The sequence below is a fragment of the Vanellus vanellus genome (genome assembly GCF_965231255.1).
Source record: "Vanellus vanellus genome assembly, chromosome: 2".
Classification (NCBI taxonomy): Eukaryota; Metazoa; Chordata; class Aves; order Charadriiformes; family Charadriidae; genus Vanellus; species Vanellus vanellus.
The window spans coordinates 153,783,647-153,803,601 of record NC_138906.1 but is presented as its reverse complement, the minus strand read 5'-3'; the positions used below and the strand labels follow the sequence as shown (position 1 = coordinate 153,803,601).

Genomic DNA, 19,955 nt, shown 5'->3' with positions numbered 1-19,955 from the left:
GGTGATCAAAAGGCTGTGGGACTGAGGCTTCTGAGACACTTAATGGCTTTTGAAATTTTTACCCCCAAGGAGCCTTTCCCCTGCTGATCTTGGCAGCCCTCAGCCAAAATCTACAAATGAGAGTTCCTCCTCTCAGCTGCTGGCTTTCTGAGCCATTTTCTATATAAATAGAGATCACGTGGACTTTAATAAGGTCAGGGAATGTTTTTTAAATGTCTGTGATTTTTTTTTTTTTCTTCAAAACTTAATTTTGCCCATCTGATTTCTGTGGAAGTGGGAACAGATGCCAGAATCTGAGAACGCCAGCAGCTTTGTGCTCATGCTTACAGCAGAGCGCTCGCGGGATTGGGACCCTCAATTACTATCACATGTAGAGTTACATATTGGCTCTTAGCTGAGATCTGCAAATGCACTCTGGTTCTTCTGCCATGTCAAACTTAAGGGTGTTTAAGGAAATATGGATGTATCTTTGCTGCATTTTTATCTGTTCGTTTGATGCGTGAGATTACTTAATGAAAGAAGGGATATGTGGGGTGCCTTCTTGAACATAAATCCTCCGGTATTGATGCCTAAACTTAAGCACCTAATTCCGTGTTTAGGCACCTTCACAACTGGCTCTTTATCTCAGAAAGGGAGTCTGTTTATAGCAAAGTCTAACTATTGATTTAGATTCCCCGTTTGAGACAGCAGCGCTTTGATATTTTTGCCTTGTGCCAAGGAATGAGAGAGTCGAAAGCGTTCCCAGTTTTCTCGATGTCTCTTTCAGTGTGCTTAGTTCTGAGGGTACTACTTTTATCCAGTTACGGCTCAGAAGAAGAGTAGTCAATTTTTGCACATTTTGTACCCTTTAGGTTGTGTTTCTAATTTGGAAAAAGGCAAGAGACTGGTAATGACTTAGATTTGCTCTCTAACAATGGCTGAGCTCGTTTGGAAGCACACGGCGTGCGGAAAGGAGCAGCGGTCCGCGTGTACGAGCGCCGAGTTTTCAGGCAGCCGTTCAGCATCAGAGCTGCTGCCTGAATCTGTTTCAGCAAAGTGCTGGTGGAGAAAGGTTTATGTTATTCAGGAGCAAGGATTGCGTTCCCCAAACCAGGCTCCCTCTGTCCTGCTTATGCACACTGATGCGTCTACCTGAGCATTTTTTGTGGGGAATAGTAGTATTCCTAAATTGGACTTTTATTAATCTTATTTTTGGTTGCAATACTCTGTATATAAGTATGCTTATACTCTTTACGTGTAAGTACACTCGCCTGAGTGGTCAAGCTGATTTAGAAAAGCGGGAAGAAGTTTAGCAGAAACTTAGCAGTTTTCACAGCAGTTCCTAAAAAGGACTGATAAAACCGGTTGCGATACTAACATCGTAATTCTGGGGAAGACGCTGAGAGCTGCTGCTGGCAGCATTTTACTGTGTTAGGCGAAAAACTGTGGAAAGAAAACAGGAGACAAATTTAGGCAGATCGTAGTTTAAATACTCATGAGCACACCTCAGCAGAGATAACGCGTTACCTTGAGTCGATGTACGGGACGAAGGGAGAAAAACGGTGCTACACTGGGGGGAAACAAAGACAATCAGGGCTTTCTTCTTGAGCAGCTGCAGCCAGTTCCACTAATGGAAGTGCAAGAGCAGAAACTGGCAGCACAAGGTATGCGTTCGTTTTTACAGATGGCAATGCAGACAAGTTGGTAATTGAGAAGGAAGTCGCGTACGTGAGCTGTTTGACGGGGGACAGCCCATTACAGTACTTTCCTGTGTAATTGACTTGGTGAGTTATTGGAGGCAGAATTTCTATTCCTCTTGAATAGGTTTCAGTTGCTGCAAAATGACATCATTAGTGTGCGGGAAATGCAGGTTTCCAGGTTGCTTTTTTTTTTTTTTTTTTTTTTTTGCTATCGGTGTTAATAAAACTTCTAAAATTAATTTTCGGGTTGCCCCCGTGGAAGTCTGTGTTGTACTGATGGTAGTCAGTGGCAAAATACTGCAGAAGCGAGATCGTGTAATAGTGTGGTAGCTGTTGTTTAAGGCTCTGGAAGAGATTTAAGGATGATCAGCTTGTGCAAGTTGAAAGAGAAGACCTCAAAAATACATGATATCTAGTAAGATAGTAAGAGATGGTTGAAGGAAACTGCTTTCTAAAAAAAACATACTTTGTGTAGAACGATTAAGTAAATGTTTAACTCTCTGCAAACCAGACTAACATGTAGTTCCACCAGAAAATATTTCTTAGTGTTCCTTACAAACGCCTCATACCATAAATATGTATATGTGTATATTTAGTCTGTTTGTATGTATTTGGCCCAACAGAAATCACATATATTTTTAACACACAATGTCTAAAAATCAAATGCATTAACTGTAGCAAGGAAGTCTAACCTGCAGGAAAAGTTCTATTGTTTCGTATTTGCGCCACTGCAGATCTTGAGGGGGAAACTGTGAAATTACCTCCATCCCTGTTTGGATTAACAAGGAGATATGCTGCAAACTACATAATTTTCACCGACAAGTGCTCAAATGAATAAAAGTCAAGGAAATCTCATTGTAAAGTGTATCATCATTATTTATGTGATCCCATAGTTGCCTGTGGCCCTTAATGGATGATTCAAATGATGGTAAATTCCTGCCTGTGGAGCTCAGGCTCCTGTGGAGCTCCTGTGGAGCTTCAGCTCTGGCTGAAGGTGGGTGTCCAAAGCCGGTTGCCTTCCAGCGCAGTGGCCAAGATTGGGTCAGCTGCAGCTTGGGGGAGAAAATAAAGGTGAGGAGGTGATGGCGGGGAAGAGATCCAACAGCAAGTGATTTAGCGGCTTCTTTGCGTAGCTATGTTTTTTTCTTAATTTAATCATTTATTTTGATGAGCCATTGTTTTACTTTGGTAGCAACCATGGCATCCTAAACTAATATCTTACTAAATTCTTGTTGCTTAGTAAGACACCAAGAGATTCTAGTTTGCTGCCTGTTTTTTGAAGTAAGTTTTTTTTATTTTAAGTAGTGAATGCCGCCGTCTCTAAGGTAGCTTTACAAAATACAGGGGAATGCTTCAAATGCTGGGACAAAATCTACTCATCTGCATTTTTGCTGCTGATAAAAAATAATTGCGGTTTACATGCACATTAAAATATTTACTCTCCCTAAGGGATCGGGAGTAGGATTCTGAAAGGCAGCGCTAGCAGTAATGTTTAATTTACTGCCTGTTTTTTTTCCCCTCTCTAAACCCCCCAATTCCTCTCATTAAAAGTTTGTAATATAGCGTGCATCATAAAAAGATGCTGTCACAATAGAGCATTAAAAAATCCACTAAACTTTTTATACGAATCAGGTGTGTAATTTTAACTTTCCTCTTGGCATTTTTACTTTCTTCCTACCTTGTCTTTCCCAACCTCTTTCTTATGCGCCTTTCAAATACAGCTCTTTAATGTAATTGTTCTTGAAAATGTCTTAGGTGAAGAGTTTGGATTTGGCACATTAAATTGACTTCAAGAGGCATCAGTTAACTCATAGTTAAGGTTGAAAACAACTTCTACTTTAACACTCTGCTTTATGTGTTTTGCTTTTTCTGACAACTTATGCTTTGGGGCCGAAAATTTGCTGTGCCCGGTCTGTCCCTGAAAGCCGTCCAAGTTATAAAGGGAAGAAAACCCAATGACTTTCTTTTTGATTTAGACATAGTTACAGCAAAAGCAACTAAAATTTTAAAATGTGAAACTTTACAGGGACATAGTTGTGGCTGTTTTCATAGTTGAGAGAGAAAGCAGTTTCGATTAAACACATTCAGAAAGGTCTGAGTGCCTCTGCAGCCAAAAGAAACGAGGGCTGAAAGATTCTTTTCCCATCCTAAACAGGAGAAAGTAGCGTTTACCCCAAGAAGTTTACCCCGGTCTTGCTGCCCAGGTTCTAAACTTCAGTCAACCTGAGCCTCACCCAAACTCGGAGAACTACATACCTCCTCATATAAGGAGGACAATACCTGGAAAGACCTAGCAGGTGTGAAACAAGAACTTCTTAAGTACTCACAGCAGTGCAGACACAACGTATACAGATTTAACTATGTAGCATTATATTATTTTTCTGAACGGTGTGGTAGCAGCCTGATGACTCCAGGTAGGAGACAAGCTGCTTCCAGTTGATCCTCTCCACAGCGGGTCACCTGGTTCGTACTGAACCCAGCTCGTGCAGGCCTCCTGGTGCTCCCCCTTTGGACCTCCGGTGTTACTGGAGAGCATCCAGCGCCGGCGTTTTGCCTTTTTTTCAGTGAGGCATGTACGCTTGTAGTCCCCGACTTTGTCGTTGGAAATAGGTGCTTATTCTTGGGTAACATTTATGATTTCTCTGCACCTCATGTTCTGGAGTAGCGATTACAATGTGCTCCACTTCTGGCACGGTAGGAAAGCCAGAGATGGTCAAAAAATCCACTCGGGCTTCGTCATATCATCATTTTGTGATGGGGAAGTGAAAGCAATCAGCAAAAAGACAAGTTTTGTTGTGTCCAAACCAAGAGGGTGATGTAAGAAAAATGTTTGGCTCGTGCTTGTGGAGCCTATTTGAGTTTCTAAAAGCATCTTCTGGCAGAAAATTTGAAAACAGGATGTATTTGGCACTAGCGGAGCGTCAGGCACCGTTGCTTAGTCTAGCTAGCTAAAAAGCCACAGTTCCTGAGCAGTGTTTTTGGCTGTGTTTTTACGTTATAGGTTTTGCTGCATGAAGTTCCATTGAAATAATAACTGAAAGCTCAGTGCATTTTAAAATATTTTTTGTATAACTGTGTGGTATAATGACACTTCTACACGGCTACGAAGTTTGAAATCATGTAAACTGTAGAGTCATCTTTTTTAAATCGAAAGCAGTTTTTATGAAAAAAACAAGGGCTTGATCCTGTTAAGATGCTTGAGTGAATTACTTGTAATAGTATTCTCAGCTGTTTCGTTGCTTAGCAGAAAGCGCTACTAATAATTTCCTTGTTTCAATGCAACATCGGTAACTAGTCAAAATTGTTTAAGGAGTTAAAAAAAATTAGGCATTCGGGCTTGACGAGGCGTACTGCAAGTTTCAGACTTGTTCAATTTGAAACGGTCAAGATAGGAAACCATAAAAAATGTGAGTAAATACTCTGCATATCAAGGGTTGTTATGCAATTACATGCTTTCAGCATGGTTCTTACTGAGGGAAAACAGTTAGTCGAGAGATCTGCAAGACATGTTCAGTGAATAATTACAAACTTTCATAGCTCAGCTACAGAAAAATAATAATCCACTTGTTGCTTTGCTACTACTAAAATACTAAAATGTGTGCATACTTTTTTTTCCCCAGAGCAAAGCCACTAGGACTGTAGATTGGTTAGAAAGTTATCTGAAAAACTTGAAATCCCCTCTGCCCCCCACCCCCCAGTTTTGGCCAATCTCCAAATTATAAACAGCTGAACTGATTTAAATAAAGTTTTCAGTACCAAAAAAAAAAAAAAAGTTACATCTGGGCTGACAAAACCATGCGCCAAGTTTTGGCCCAATGTGATTTGAGACAACCGCGATACCGAACGCCCAGACCGAGGAACTGGAATGGAAATAAAGACGAGCTCTTCACTGCACTGGCCCCTTCAGGATTTGGGATTGTAATGTAGCGGTTATAAGGCTCCAGATGATTAAAGCTTGACTTTGTAGATACATCTTTTAGTTATTTAGACCCTTTTGGCTTATTCTTCCAAGGATGCACAGGAAATTTTCATGGCTAAGTCCAGTTCATGCTGGCGGCATTGATCGTAGACTGAAACATTTTTATCTGTGGCTCAAACCCTCTCATGACTTAGTTCTGTCGATTTACCTTTTCTGGGCTGATCTTAAGAGATTATTCAAGTATGATAAGTATGTGTTCACATTTGAAAAAGAACAAAAATTTCCATAACATATTTCTTGAAAATGTTGGCTAGGGTGGTGCTCAGCAGAGCACTTGAGCCCATGGCTGGGTTTTATGGAGGCTGTGGGCCGTAACTGTTGCACAGATTTTGCTGAACTGGAGCTCACGTGCCTGTTCCTTTACAACTCCCAGGAAAAACAGCAATATTGGCCGTTATTATTGACAAGTACAAAAGCTGAGTATGCAAAACCCAACAGACTTATGCAGAAGTGTCATCTCTAATTAACATTTAGCACAAAAAAAATTAGATAATTTTTGTTGGCCAATAACCTTTATAAAATTTGGTCTATGGGAAGTAAACCTACTTTTTTTTTTCTTTTTAAAGAAACTGTATTGGTTTAAGAGAAGAGTACTACAGGCATTGTAGGCTTATAAAAACAGCTTCCATATTTTCTTGCAGACATCATCAAAATTTCTCAGGTATATTTTGACAAGCAGGTCAGTTCCGTGGTTAGTGGGATCTGGGAGTCAAAAATATTTAGTCCAATTCTTCCACAGTCCTGTTTCACCCCAGGATATCCGTTCTAAAGCTGTGTATCCCCGCTATAAAAAGCTCTTTCATAACCAAAAAGCCCAACAGAGTAACAGCATTTCAGTTTTTCCACAGGTGGTTTAGTTCTTCATTCATTAGTATATGTAATCTATGTTGGAACACTTAGGTAGGGGAATCATCATTGTTGATTATCCCGTAAGATCCTTAAATAATACAGAAGAGATCAGGAAAGTAAAGTTAAGATAAGATGCAACACAGAACAGCACGTAGGATGAATTTACACACTTTAAATTTAGGGGAGGGTGTTTACTTTGAAATTTTAAAGAGATAAATAGTTTGTAAGTACTGAATAAGCACAGGTATAGGTTTTTAATACATATGCCTAGCTACTACTAGGTATTTTGTAGATTGTTGTCAGCTGTAGTCGTTACATTATCTCATTGCAGTTAATGCCCAGTGTGGATCAGAGCTGTCTTTTAAAAAGAGGAAAAATGAGTTACTTTTGTCAAAGTTTTAAAGATATACACAATGCAGATTTCAATGTTATTATACCTTCTATCAGCATTCAGGCGTGTGCAAATGCAGCGTATAAACTAGACGGCTCTCTCTATATTTTAAAAGTCTTCCATGACTTTGTAGAGGGTATTTCCCAAACTCGAAGAACGCAAACAGAAATGAAAGGGTGGAAAAACTGACTCAGAGGAAGGCTCCTCTTGGTTAATACACCACACCAAGAAGCCATAGGCTGGCAGACAAGGAGCAGGGTGGAAAGGAACAGTTCTGCAGTTGTATCTGAATCCTGGCCATGTACAGTCATTTCCACTTGGAAACTTCTCACCCTTCAAGTGGACCAAATTGGGGTTAGTTTAGTGAAGCTTTATTGTACTCTTAAGGAAAATAGTTCAGCAGCCAGGTGAAGTTGTGCAAGGATATGCAACCACAAAAAGGATTGGGAGCTTCAATGTACTTGTAGACGAGCGCGCCGTCCCGGAACGAGCTGCGTCTCATGCGCACAACTAGTTAGTTAGATGTTTGCTGAAGGGCATCAACTACCATTTACTTCTCCCGTTAGCCAAATTGAGAAAAATGAAGTATATTACTGCTTCTGATTTAGGAGACAAAGTGGGGGATGATGTAAGGGGGTGAGAGAGAGATTATCTTGACGACAATCTCGATTTTATTGTATCACTTTAAAGTAGCACAACCTGCTGTACTAATGAAATTGTGTTCTTGGTTTAAAAGGGCAATTGTTAGCCTGACTTTGTGCTCACTAAAAACATTTCCCCAATCTTGTTAAATTATTGCACTCATTTCAGATTTTTATGGCTGTGCAGCTTACCAGCCCTCGTTTCTTTACGTTTCATTCATTTTCCTTGTATTGATGATTAATGGAGGATGTCGAACGTTAGAGTGAGCAGGCATCAGCAAATGCAAGATCATAATTAGTTTAGCTGACGAGGGCCTCTGATAGCACTTGCATCTGGATGGAAAAATTACCCTATAGGGAACTGGCTGCTCACCAGGTCTTTTTAGTGATACATTGTGAAACACCCGATGAATCAAATGCCCTTTCAATGCCAAGAAAGTGTTCCAGTCTTGAAGCCAAAATTATGTCTGCAGAAAGCTTTCCATTTGAAATGTATCAGAGTACAATTATAACCATTGTATTTTTTTGGCATGAACAGCAGTCTTCTACAGTATGGACTAACGTTAAATAAATTACTTAAATTTTATGAAACCCTGAAATTTTGACTTATAGTGTTAGTAATTTTAAATTTATAATAAAATTAGTTTTCACCCAGGCTGTTTCTCCCTGTACTCACCCATTCTCATCTTCGATGCTGAAGGTTTCTTATTGATTTTCTTCCATTGCAAAAAGGGAACAGAGTTGAAATTCAGATTTTCTTTTCAGCAAAAGAATTCCATTTCCTGCTTATTAATATTTGTGCCCACAAACACAGCCTGACTTTTGTTTAAATGAGAAGTTTAATGAAATCATTACTCCGTAGAAAGAATTTAACGAGCAATACTCATAAACGTGTCTACTTTTAAATATTCCTGGATCATTATGAAAGCTGATGAATGCACAACTCGGTCTGGTTAAAAATCGATTTGTATTTAGGAAAGTTGTACTGTGCCTTTCTTTGCCTGACTAAAATAAAATAAATAAATCTATTCATCGATGAGACAGTGTTTTCTGGGGTTTCGGGTGAAGTTCAAAAGAGGTCTCACTAAGAATACTGTACTTTTATTTGTTTGGCAGAGGTTACTCCTCATTCTTAGTGGGCTGTGGGAAATATATGGTAGCTTATACTGATTTCAGAAGTAAGTGGGAAAGACTGGAAATGAATATCATGTATTCAATTAATGAAGTATAATCTCTCTCTGCTAAAGGAATTAGTATGACGCAGATACAGACTGTAATTAATTAAAGTGGTAGCGTTTCAGAATTCCTGTTACTGATCACACTGTAAAATCAAGCAAACTAGAAAGAAATGATCTGTTGTGAAATGCGATGAACAGACCAGGAGAAGTTTACAGAATGTTCTCTGTCAGCTTCCAGAGGGGTTTTTCAGAATTTGCTGTTTAGAGACCATCATTAAATGCACAAAACCTGAAGTTCAAAAAGTTAAAGCTGTTACTCTGAAAAGGCTTTGGTGTTTCACACACCTCATCCATCACTCTAGGGTTAATTATAATGAAAATCAGTGGTGCCTATTAAGCACAATTGAACCTGACCTCATTATGGGCAGTGTGGTTTTATACTGTCATTGTTGCCAGTCTAGAGACAAAACTCCTGTGTTGATTTGTCCTAACTCCGCAGCTCATGTGACTCACCTCTGACCTGTTTTTTTTTCTATGTGTTTTTTTTTTTTTTTTTTCTTTTTCTTCCTTATTTCAGAGACGTAGAGGCTCGGGTGTTTTTTGTGCCAATTGCCTGACCACAAAGACCTCTCTCTGGCGAAAGAATGCAAATGGTGGATATGTATGCAATGCGTGTGGCCTCTACCAGAAGCTTCACTCGGTAGGAAGAACTTACTGGTTTGTTCAAAAAAAAAAAAGGGGTTATACAGCTACACTGGGCAGCTGTGGTCTTCTCTGGTTGTGTGATTAGTACCACTCCCTGGCCTGCAGTTAATTTCCTAACAGGGTTTTGCAGTATGGTCACTTTGGGATCAGATGTGATTCATTATGAAATAGGCTGGGATGCTGTGGGTAGACGTGTTTGAGATCACCAGTGATGCATTTAATTATTTTGATACAAAATAAGGGGAAAATTATTTCTTTGCTGGGAATTCCAGTTAAAGGCATACAATATGTTTTGATGAAAGTTCTCTAAATTAAAGAGCCCTCATGTTTGTAATAAAAAAAAATATCTTAAAGTTAGACATCAGATCTATATCAAAAATATCCCTTGCTGTGGTTTTTGTTTTCTTTCACTTCTCTTCCCCCTTTTATTCTTGACAGTAATTTTCCTGCAGATACGGGGTGGTGGGGTTTTTTTGTTCTTTTTTCTACAGTTCTTATAGTCTGCTGGAGGATTCTGGAATAAAAAGGAAGCTACTCACTTGACGGCACTCATCACTTGGTGAGGGGAAGATTCGCCATCCCTCAGGATCAGGCAGGGAATAAGTAGTAATCATGGACTGTCTATATTGCTTTTTATCTTATCGACACTTGGCTTGATCCTGAAAGATGTTGAATTCTCTGGTCCAGGTCCAGGAAAGCCATGCTTAAGTGTTTCCTTGGATCAGTGCCAAAATGCTCAGAATCCTTTAGGTTAAGACCCACTAGTTAAATATTATTATCCCCGCTATCTTTAATAGAAGCACATGGGAGAGTCAGGTGACCAAGATTTTATTGTAATTAATTAATTTTTACAACATTCCCATGAAGTTAAAAAGTGTTACTATTTTTCAGAAATAGAAACTGAGGCAGCCTTTGGGAGTTTGCCAAGGCAACATAACAGTTCAAGCTTCAGCCCAAATCAGAAATCTCTGCTGTGGCTGAGAATGCATATTTTTTAAAACTTTTTTCAGAAATTCCCTTTTCAGAAAAAAATAAAGCCACTTAGGAAACTATATTTCAAATGCGGTAAGACTCCCCAGTGCCTATGCCTATTTCTTTTTAAATTGAAGGCAGAAGCTTCTAAATCAATGAGTAGTTTCTGAGAATTTTACCCTTGGTCTTGTGTACAAGCCATATAACGATCCTGTTTACTCAAGATGCTGTCCAGCCAGCCCACTTAATAAAAAAGTTTCCAATTTTTGAAAGCAGCAAGGCCATCCCCAGTCTGAAAGGTTAACTCTGTTTGCCATGCGCTGTCATTCTGAGGTCAGTAAATGTTTTAAGCTCCAGAATAACCCAGACAGTCAGGTAGCACCTGCGTGGGAGAAGACAGACTAACGCGCGATCTCTGGCCGGCATCTTGGCCGAGTTTTGCTGAAAGTATCATCTTCCTGAAGATGTCTCAAAGTTCTAGATATAATGTCTAATTCAAGGGAATTGATCAGTGGTAAGCATCCACAAAGATTTTAAGGAGGACAGTTTGGCTTTTTAATATTAATTTGACATTTGAATCCAGTTATTTGCAGAACTTCCATTCACAACCCTCATTTTCCCTTTTTGTAATATACTTTTCTAAACTATCGTGTTGGACCTTACCGTGATTATTAACATAACTTATTGAATAGATAAAAGCTACAAGAATCAGTTTTAAATTCAAACACGTAGCTCAGATAATTCTTATGAACCAGTAGGAACAGACTACTGTGCTTCCAACAGTAATAATTAGCAATATAATGTCAAACTTTATTTTATGCATATAGAAAGCGAGAAGCTGACACTATCTTTTAGCTCCACCGTTCAAGCATGGCAATAAGCTGTCATTCAGTGGATGTTTGGCATTAATATCTTCAGTTGAACTTTGACCAAACAAACGCAAAGAATTTAATTAAGCCTGCACTCTGCTGTGGTACGATAGCAATTGTAAGTTGGAGTCTGGAATAATCAAACAAATCTCTCCTTTGGGACACCTTTTGAGACAGTCCCGTGGAAAGGGATGCTCTTTAGATTGGCACCAGAATGATGAAAGTTTCTTTTATCTGTCTGTCTGTCTAGCTAGCTATCTCTTCATGAAAAATTACAGCAAGTATTTGTCACTTCTGGTTTTGAATTAAGGAGTCTAGGATGATGCAGTTATTAGGTAAAGGTCTGAAACTATAAAAATTCAAGGGAATAGAACTGTTCCCTTCTGTGGGCCACCCAGTTAAACTAAATCACACTACACAGCTCAGTAAAATTTGCCTATAGTAGGTTTGCTTATTTCATAGCTCCCTTTCGACTGGATTATCACTATCTAGAACTACTGTCCTCATTACCTTAAGAATGTGTAGAATACAGTTCTCTCTAAAGCCCCTTTTTTACATGTATTTAATAAGAAGGAAAATCTATGGTCTGTCAGATACTACTATGTGGGAGTGACTGACAAATGTTAACATGGTAGTGATTTCTGTTGTAGGTCACATTTCCATTTCTATGATACCCTTGAATAATTTTTCAACATGTTTTCAAAAATGTTCAATCTATCTAGGGGTCATTTACATGTAACTTGCCAGGTTTTTCACATTTCTTTCCTCTAGTGCAGACAACTATGTTAAGAAATGTGTAATATTCCAATGGTCAATTATTAAAATAGTTTCAGCGAAAAAAAAAATCTTCGGGTTCACTGTAAACATATATACAATATTCACATTTGCTGACAGGGAAAGGTATATCCCTTGTCTCCCCAGAATCATGAATGTGACCATTTATATTGTAGTGCTGTTCCTCATTTTTTAATAGCTCTAACTCGGTCATGGAAAACTAGATTTTGTTCCATAGTGATTCCCTGGCCACATCCTCGGACTATTTCAGCGAGGAGTCACAGCATATTATTTTAGGATTAGACATACGTGATCTTCTAGCTAAGAGATCACCTCAATTTCCCATGGTATCTAGGAAGTGTAATCACAATAATTTACTGAACTATTTGTTGAATGTTGTAAATTTTTTTAAAGTTACTCATATACTTCGGGGAAGGAGATTGCCATTGATATAGAGATGGCAAAAAAATCTTTGTAGTCGTACTCAATATATTATGTGTAACATATAGTTAAGGTTCTGACGTAGGACATTTTAAACAGAAAATTCTGGTAACGTTTCCACTATTTTCTAAATTTGGTGGCCCATTGAAAATCAAGGAGAGAGCTTAAACTTTTCTGTCTGCCTCAGTTACAACCAAATACAGAGTATTCCTATCTGCACCTTGCTGCTATGAGTAAGAAGAACGTGAGTAGCTTTACTCCACTGAGTAGTCCGTTTCAATCAGCTAAAGGCTATTCAGATGAGTACAGTCATTTGCACACTGAAGAATTTTGAAGTTGGACCTACAGCCTTTAGCTCCTAATGGCACATTAACTTGGAAGAGCCTGAGCTACAAACAAGTGTGTGAGGGACCTTCATCACAAGTATGAGGATGTCTCTTTTAACTACTTCCGAGATCAGACTTCATACCGTTACCATGAAGAGTAAGACTGAAAGTATTTCCAAACTATTCAAAGGTTATCTGGAAGCTACATGAAAATTCTCTGTGGTGTATAAATAAAAGTTTAATAAGAGCAATGCCCACTGCGTTGTGAGATCTCACCCAGCACGGCAGTATAACAGTTTTTTTACAATTGTCATGAAAAGGTGAGGAAATTACGGTGAGCCCATAATAAAGAGTATATGGTTATGCATATTAATTGGCTATTGATCCTGCAAATTATAAAATTCATTTACATAGAATCTACATAGACAATATTCTAATTTAATCTAAACATGATTTTGCCTTAACTTCGATGTGCTTGAGGAGGCTGGTTCAAGGTGCTGTTTTCCTGCTAAGTTTAAATTTTGCTTATTAAAAATCTAAATCAAAGCGTATATTTCTTCTGATTTAGAGTTTCAATAGAAAGTAAAATCTTAATAAGTAGCTGCACTGCCCAAAATGTAGTTAACCATTAAGAAGGAGCCGACCTCAGGGAAATAAATAGGTGAATGAGGAGAGGAAGATGGCAAGTCAAGAGAGAAACTAGATCCCTATAAATAATAGAGCAAGCGCTCTTCCAGCTCTGGGTATTTTTATAGTAATTCAAAGTTACGAATATATATAAGTTATGTTACATTCAAGGTACAAATTGTTTTGGGTATTGACTATAGGCCAAAATTTAATCTGCACTTTAAAACAATGTTAAAAAAGAGAATTTCTAAATAAACATCTAAGTGGAATAATGCGTGGGGCACTTTTCTGGCCTCCAACCAAAACAGGATTATGTGTGCGTTTGGATGAGACAAATGGCAACTGCCAGCACACCAAACTGAATGACTTTTAGGTAGTTTTTATTGTTTTAACATCTGCCCAGTAGAGCAACACATACCTATGTTCCAGCACCATCTTTCATTCACAACCCGTGGCCTTCCTGTTGAGGGGCCTTTCAAAGAGGCCTGACTGCTGTCCTTCCTCGTACTATTTTTTTTTTTTTTTTTCTTCACGCAAAGGTATTTTCGCTTCTCATCTAAATAGGCCACCTACCCTGAGCTGGTGCGGGGAAGTAGCAAATGGAAACGGAAGTCCTCACTCGGTTCTTGCCTTTGCCTCTTCCTCGATGTTTTTTTCTTTACAGACCCTTTTTTCCCACCTTCAGGGGCCACTTTCTCTCCCTCACGACTTACTAGCACATCCTCAGTAACATTTAGAAAGACATACAGTAGGCATAAAGTAGGGGGAGTTGTTACCAAAGTCCCAGGTAGACCTTTTGGTGCTTAGGGAAACATTTTTCCTTGGCTTTCTTCTCCATCTTTCTTTGTCCCTTTCCGGCCACCATCACCCCACCCCCCACCACAGTGGACCTACAGCCCTTTTGCTAGGTGACAGCAGTGGTGGTCACAAAGCTGTGTTTTTGCTTGCATTTTCTATCCGTGTCAAAGCAGGGTGGGTATCGAGGTAAGTGTTACGCAGTTTTTGTCGTAGTGTGATCTGTGTGCACCTCTGCCCCATAGCAGCTCTGCTGACGAGGTGCATAGATTAACGCTAGTTAATCTAGGGCCATGCATCTCCCACCTCATCCCCAGCTCTCAGCACCCTCTTTCCGAGTGTGTCTCCCAGATTTTTTTGGGAGTAAGGGGTAATAAATGCTTAGACAGCTTGGATACTTCATGCCTTTTTAAGTAAACAGGTAGAGTACGTCTAAGGCAGTTGACTTAGTTTGATAAAACAAACCAATTCATAGTTTGCTTTTAGCATGAGGAGCCAGAAACCAGCATTTGGGTTGAAATTTGGTCATTCCCATAAAACTCTTATAATACAGCTCTTCACAAAAGAAAAGGTAAATTTTGTGAGAGCGTGGTCTTGCAGATCTGTTTAATGTGTCTTTCTTTTTTCCTTTTGTTCATTATGTGTGTGTTCCATGCAGACTCCCAGGCCTTTAAACATCATTAAGCAGAACAATGGTGAGCAGATCATTAGGAGACGAACAAGAAAGCGCCTTAACCCGGAGGCACTTCAGGCTGAGCAGCTAAACAAGCAGCAGAGGGGTAGCAGTGAGGAACAAGTCAATGGAAGCCCCTTAGAGAGGAGGTCAGAGGATCATTTACCTGAAGGTCATCAGAGAGAAATTCAGCTTCCCAGCCTCAGTAAATATGAGGCCCCAGGTTCATTGACTAAAAGCCATTCTGCTCAGCAGCCAATCTTGGTCAGCCAAACTCTGGATATTCACAAAAGGATGCAACCTTTGCACATTCAGATAAAAAGTCCTCAGGAAAGTACTGGAGACCCAGGAAACAGTTCATCGATATCAGAAGGGAAAGGAAGCTCAGAGAGAGGCAGCCCGATAGAGAAATACATGAGACCTGCGAAACACCCAAACTATTCACCACCTGGAAGCCCGATTGAGAAATACCAGTACCCACTTTTTGGACTTCCGTTTGTACACAATGACTTTCAGAGTGAAGCTGACTGGCTGAGATTCTGGAGTAAATATAAGCTGTCTGTTCCTGGGAATCCACACTACTTGAGTCATGTGCCTGGCCTACCAAATCCTTGCCAAAACTATGTGCCTTATCCCACCTTTAATCTGCCTCCTCATTTTTCAGCTGTCGGATCAGACAATGACATTCCTCTAGATTTGGCGATAAAGCATTCCAGACCTGGGCCAACTGCAAATGGTGCCTCCAAGGAAAAGAATAAGGCACCACCAAATGTAAAAAATGAAGGTCCCTTGAATGTAGTAAAAACAGAGAAAGTTGATAGAAGTACTCAAGATGAACTTTCTACCAAGTGTGTGCACTGTGGCATTGTCTTTCTGGATGAAGTGATGTATGCTTTGCATATGAGTTGCCATGGTGACAGTGGACCTTTCCAGTGCAGCATATGCCAGCATCTTTGCACGGACAAGTATGACTTCACAACTCACATCCAGAGGGGCCTACACAGGAACAATGCACAAGCTGAAAAGAATGGAAAACCTAAAGAGTAAACCTTAGCACTTAGCACAATTAAACAGAAATAGGTTTCCTTGATGGGAATTCAATAGCTTGTAATGTCTTGTGAAGACCTATAAAGCACTTCATATAGAGAGCATGCCTTATCCAATATTAAATCCCTTGTTCTTTTTTGTTTTTCCTTTTTCTCCTTTATTTTTTCCTTTTTTTTTCTTTTTTTTTTTCCTTTTAAATGAGTGGGTTACCAAGAAATAAAGAACAGTTGGATGGTGGCCAGAAGGGGGAGAAGATAATTATATGGGACACGGCCCACCAAAGCTAGCCAGAATGCAGTGAATCATGGCGAATAACCTTGAGAAAATTTTACCAGACAATTAATACCTTTGCTATTGTGTAAGAGACGTAACTGGCAAGAGTGCAAAGATGTGTATATGTATATACTGCTGCAGGGGTACAGTGAACATATGCACATTGTATATAAGAACTAGACTTGTTAAATATACAGATGTTAAAAGGTCATTTCTTTTCTTTAATTTGGGCTAATTTCTGCCCTACAACATGCCTTAGGATCACTTTCTCCTCAAAGCTTTGGCAGCAATTTCATCTAGATGTTTCTCAGACTCAGCTGATTTTTAGGTACCATTTTATCACTACATTCTTTCTGGCACACTTTAGTCTAGGAAAACCATTTTGTGCAAGCGAAGTCTCTAATACAGAAGCCACACTCCGGGTTTAATTTGCATAGAACAAGGTAACCTGCTGTATTTTATTTTAATATATTTTTAATATATTACATTTCTAAACCTTAAAGTCTAAGGTTTCTTCTCCACAGGCTTAACATTGCTATACATACCAATCAATCCCTTCAGTAGACTTATACCAGCTTTTGCTAAGTAGCATTAAATGTCTTCATAGTACTTTTTAATACTTCAAGCTTTGTAAAAACTATCCATGAAGGGAAAGCTCCTCAGCATAACTGCTCAGGGAAATAGGGCTAAATAACTAAATATTAAATAATTGGTTAAAGGTGCTGTTAGACGAGCCTCCATGCTTGCTACAAGGGTGTACAAGAACTGACTTTAATCATTTTCATTATAGTGTCCCAACCAGTAGTTTATTATTTTGCCACAGGGATGTAGAAGATATTACAAGCTACTGGATGCACTGTCAGATTAACTTATTTCATTAAAGAAGTTGGGAGAACAAATAGAAAAAACCTTATTTTTCTAGTAAATATTAATGTATTACATTTCAAATAATGGTGCCTGACATATTGAATAATTATTTTCTACAGTGTACGTATGCAACAAAGATATTCCATCATGCATTAGAGTCAGTTCTGGCTCTGCCTCGCTGTTTACATTTGCAAATGTAGCAAACAAGGTAATGAAGCAACTATTTCTATTGCAGTAGGTATCTTTTTTTCTGTGTGTGTGCATTAAAGTTGTAAACGATAACATGAAATGAATGAAATTTGTTGATATTAATGGTATGGAAAAACAAGAAGGAAATGAAAATATTTTTATGCCTACTTAGGAAAAAAAGGGTAGCACTATTCATTCCAAGTACTTTTGTATTCTTAAGCTCTTAACTCACATTGTTATGCTTAAAATGATAAACATATATCCTCTTTTTATTGCTTTGTCTGTGTTTCAGAAGAAACATTTCAGAAATTATTTTGATAAGTGCTGTTTGACGATGCAGCACTGATGTTTTATTGCATTCTGTAGTAGCATTGCACTCCATTTTTACAATATTACGCAGTTGCTTTTTTGTTTTGTTTGGGTTTGTTTCTTTTTCGCAGTGCAGGGTCTTAGTTCCTTATGGTTGGATGGCAGGTGTAGCTCAGCTGGTTCATGAATGTTGCAGCGAATGAAGTTTAAAATGTCTTTCTGATATTATGTTGTCTTTTATTTCTCCATTCATGCATTTTATTTTTTAAAATGTTCTATAAAAATATTTCTGGACTAAGTCCTCACTTGAGATTATATGTAAAGGGTCCTATTCTGATCTCACTTACATGCCGCCTTTCTCAGATTTTCATGTAATTGAAACTAAAGCATCATAAAAAAAAAAAAGTTCTTGTATTTAACTTACCTGAATCTCACCACTCTCCCTTCTAGAATTTGGTGCACTTATAAGATACTTAACCAGATAGACAGGGAGGTGGAAGATAAAAGGAGTGGTGATAGGAAATGTCTTATAGGGGTTGGCAAAAGGAAAACCAAGGGAGGAACTGGCCTAAACATTCAGCACTTTGATAGTCGTTTGAAAAATGATGTGCCTAAAGCAGCCGGCAATGAACATCACCACGCATGAGAAGCACTTACACAGCTGATCACCAAAGGTCTCGCTGACCTTGGCAGTATTTTAGGTGTTACATTTTCACACAGGTGAAACGCTATTGCACAGTTTCTCTGATTTGTTAGGCACAGACAGGCTATTGTTCAGCATTAGGCTTGCATTCCTTCCTGCTCCACCCATTGCTTCTGTACTGGTGAGCAGCATATGGAAAGTCCCACTCAATCTGTTCACGGTTGAGTTCTATAACCCTTCAATAGTGTTCTAGGTTAGCAAAGGATATTGGGCCACATTCTTCTTCTTCTATTTTTTAGATGAGTCTCCTGCTTGATACCAGTGCCGGACAAAGTCTGGTTATGTTTTTACTATTGTTCTCCAATAATAAGTTCTGACTTGGTTTTTGTGGATTTATTTTTGTTGGGTATTTTTTTGTTTCTTTTTTTTTTTTTTTTCTGTGGGGACTGAAATAGATTGCCCTCGTTTTGTTACGTCAGGGTCCAGTGTGTGTCCTTTTCAGCTTTTCCAAGAAACATGTTAGACTCACTAAGCAGTGATTTTATCGGCTTCAGAGGTAGCTGGCTGCCGGTTATCAGTAGTTACTGGTTTGACTTACTTCTTCTAAGACCTACCGGTTCCTGTGGCTTCTTCACTGATGGAAGCTGCATCTTCATGGCAAAATATTTTATGGGGGACATGCGCATTGTAATACTTGAGCACCACCCTGTACTTCATAACACCTCTTGCTACACTCAGAAGCAGAGGCCAACAACAGGAAATACACATATCAAGGTTTGGGGATGAGGAGAAATGAAATCTTATGAGTGCAAAGAACAAGACAGGTTTTTTAATATTAATACTGCGCACTGACACGGTGCAAATAAAATTTGAGAAAAGTTCATTGTTCTTGCCATGACATATTGAGATGTTCTAAGATTTCTGCTTCGTCAGAAATGGGATTTTGCCATAGCCTGTTCTCTTTGATTGGGGTGGGGGGAGCACAGTTTTGTTTTGTAACAGAGAGGTGACTCCGTCCCTCTTCCAGACCCCCCCACAATGGATATCAGTCAAAAGAAAAATAAATCTTGACATTGAAAAAGAATAATCTTATTTAATAACTCAGATAGAAACCAGTGTTAGCACACAGAAGTAATTACTGCACCCAATGCATTTTGATCAATTTACAGCACTAAAAATTAAACTTTCAAAGAATCATTCTTTGTTCTCAACTTGTCAATGTCTTCAAGGTGTTGTACGACTCTTAGTAAGGAATGGCAGTTTGAGATCTTAAAACGTATGTCAAATTGGACCACAAAATAAGTAGATGGTTCAAAACCAGAGGATTTGTGGTGCCTGTCATTAATCAGATTGCAGAACAGGAACAATGTTTCCATTAACACTCTATATAGTGGGAACCCTCCTGCCGCATCTTCTGCAAACCTCACTGTCTCTAAGCTATCACTTCGTGGCTGCTGCCCCCTAGGTTAATGCAGCGGGAGATGACGATTTTCCGAGCGCAGTTTGCATTCAGGTGGGAAACTCGGAGTCCTTTCCAAAAGAAGTTTTGCACCTAATTGCCACTGTGCTGATGAAACTCCCCGCTTCATTTCTCGTGGACCATCCCGAAAGGGCAGGAGGAACACTGGGTGCTTGTATCTCAGTTTTGCCTAAAAAATGTACTGTTGGACATTGTGACAGTTTAAAGAGAGAGAACATAGATACATCTCAAAAAGTTGAGGCGTGCTG

At 39.0% G+C, this 19,955-nt stretch overlaps 1 protein-coding gene across 1 annotated transcript in view; it reads left to right on the top strand.

The window, feature by feature from the left end:
* TRPS1 (transcriptional repressor GATA binding 1) overlaps positions 1-15,946 on the top strand; it is a gene marked incomplete at both ends in the record, with an annotated part of 174,535 nt that extends 158,589 nt beyond the window's left edge. Inside the window, 2 exons of the mRNA XM_082498858.1 lie at positions 9,295-9,417; positions 14,885-15,946. Coding sequence (XP_082354984.1) covers positions 9,295-9,417; positions 14,885-15,946 — 1,185 coding nt within the window. The remainder of the gene's footprint in view (positions 1-9,294; positions 9,418-14,884) is intronic.
* Positions 15,947-19,955: the final 4,009 nt, after the last annotated feature.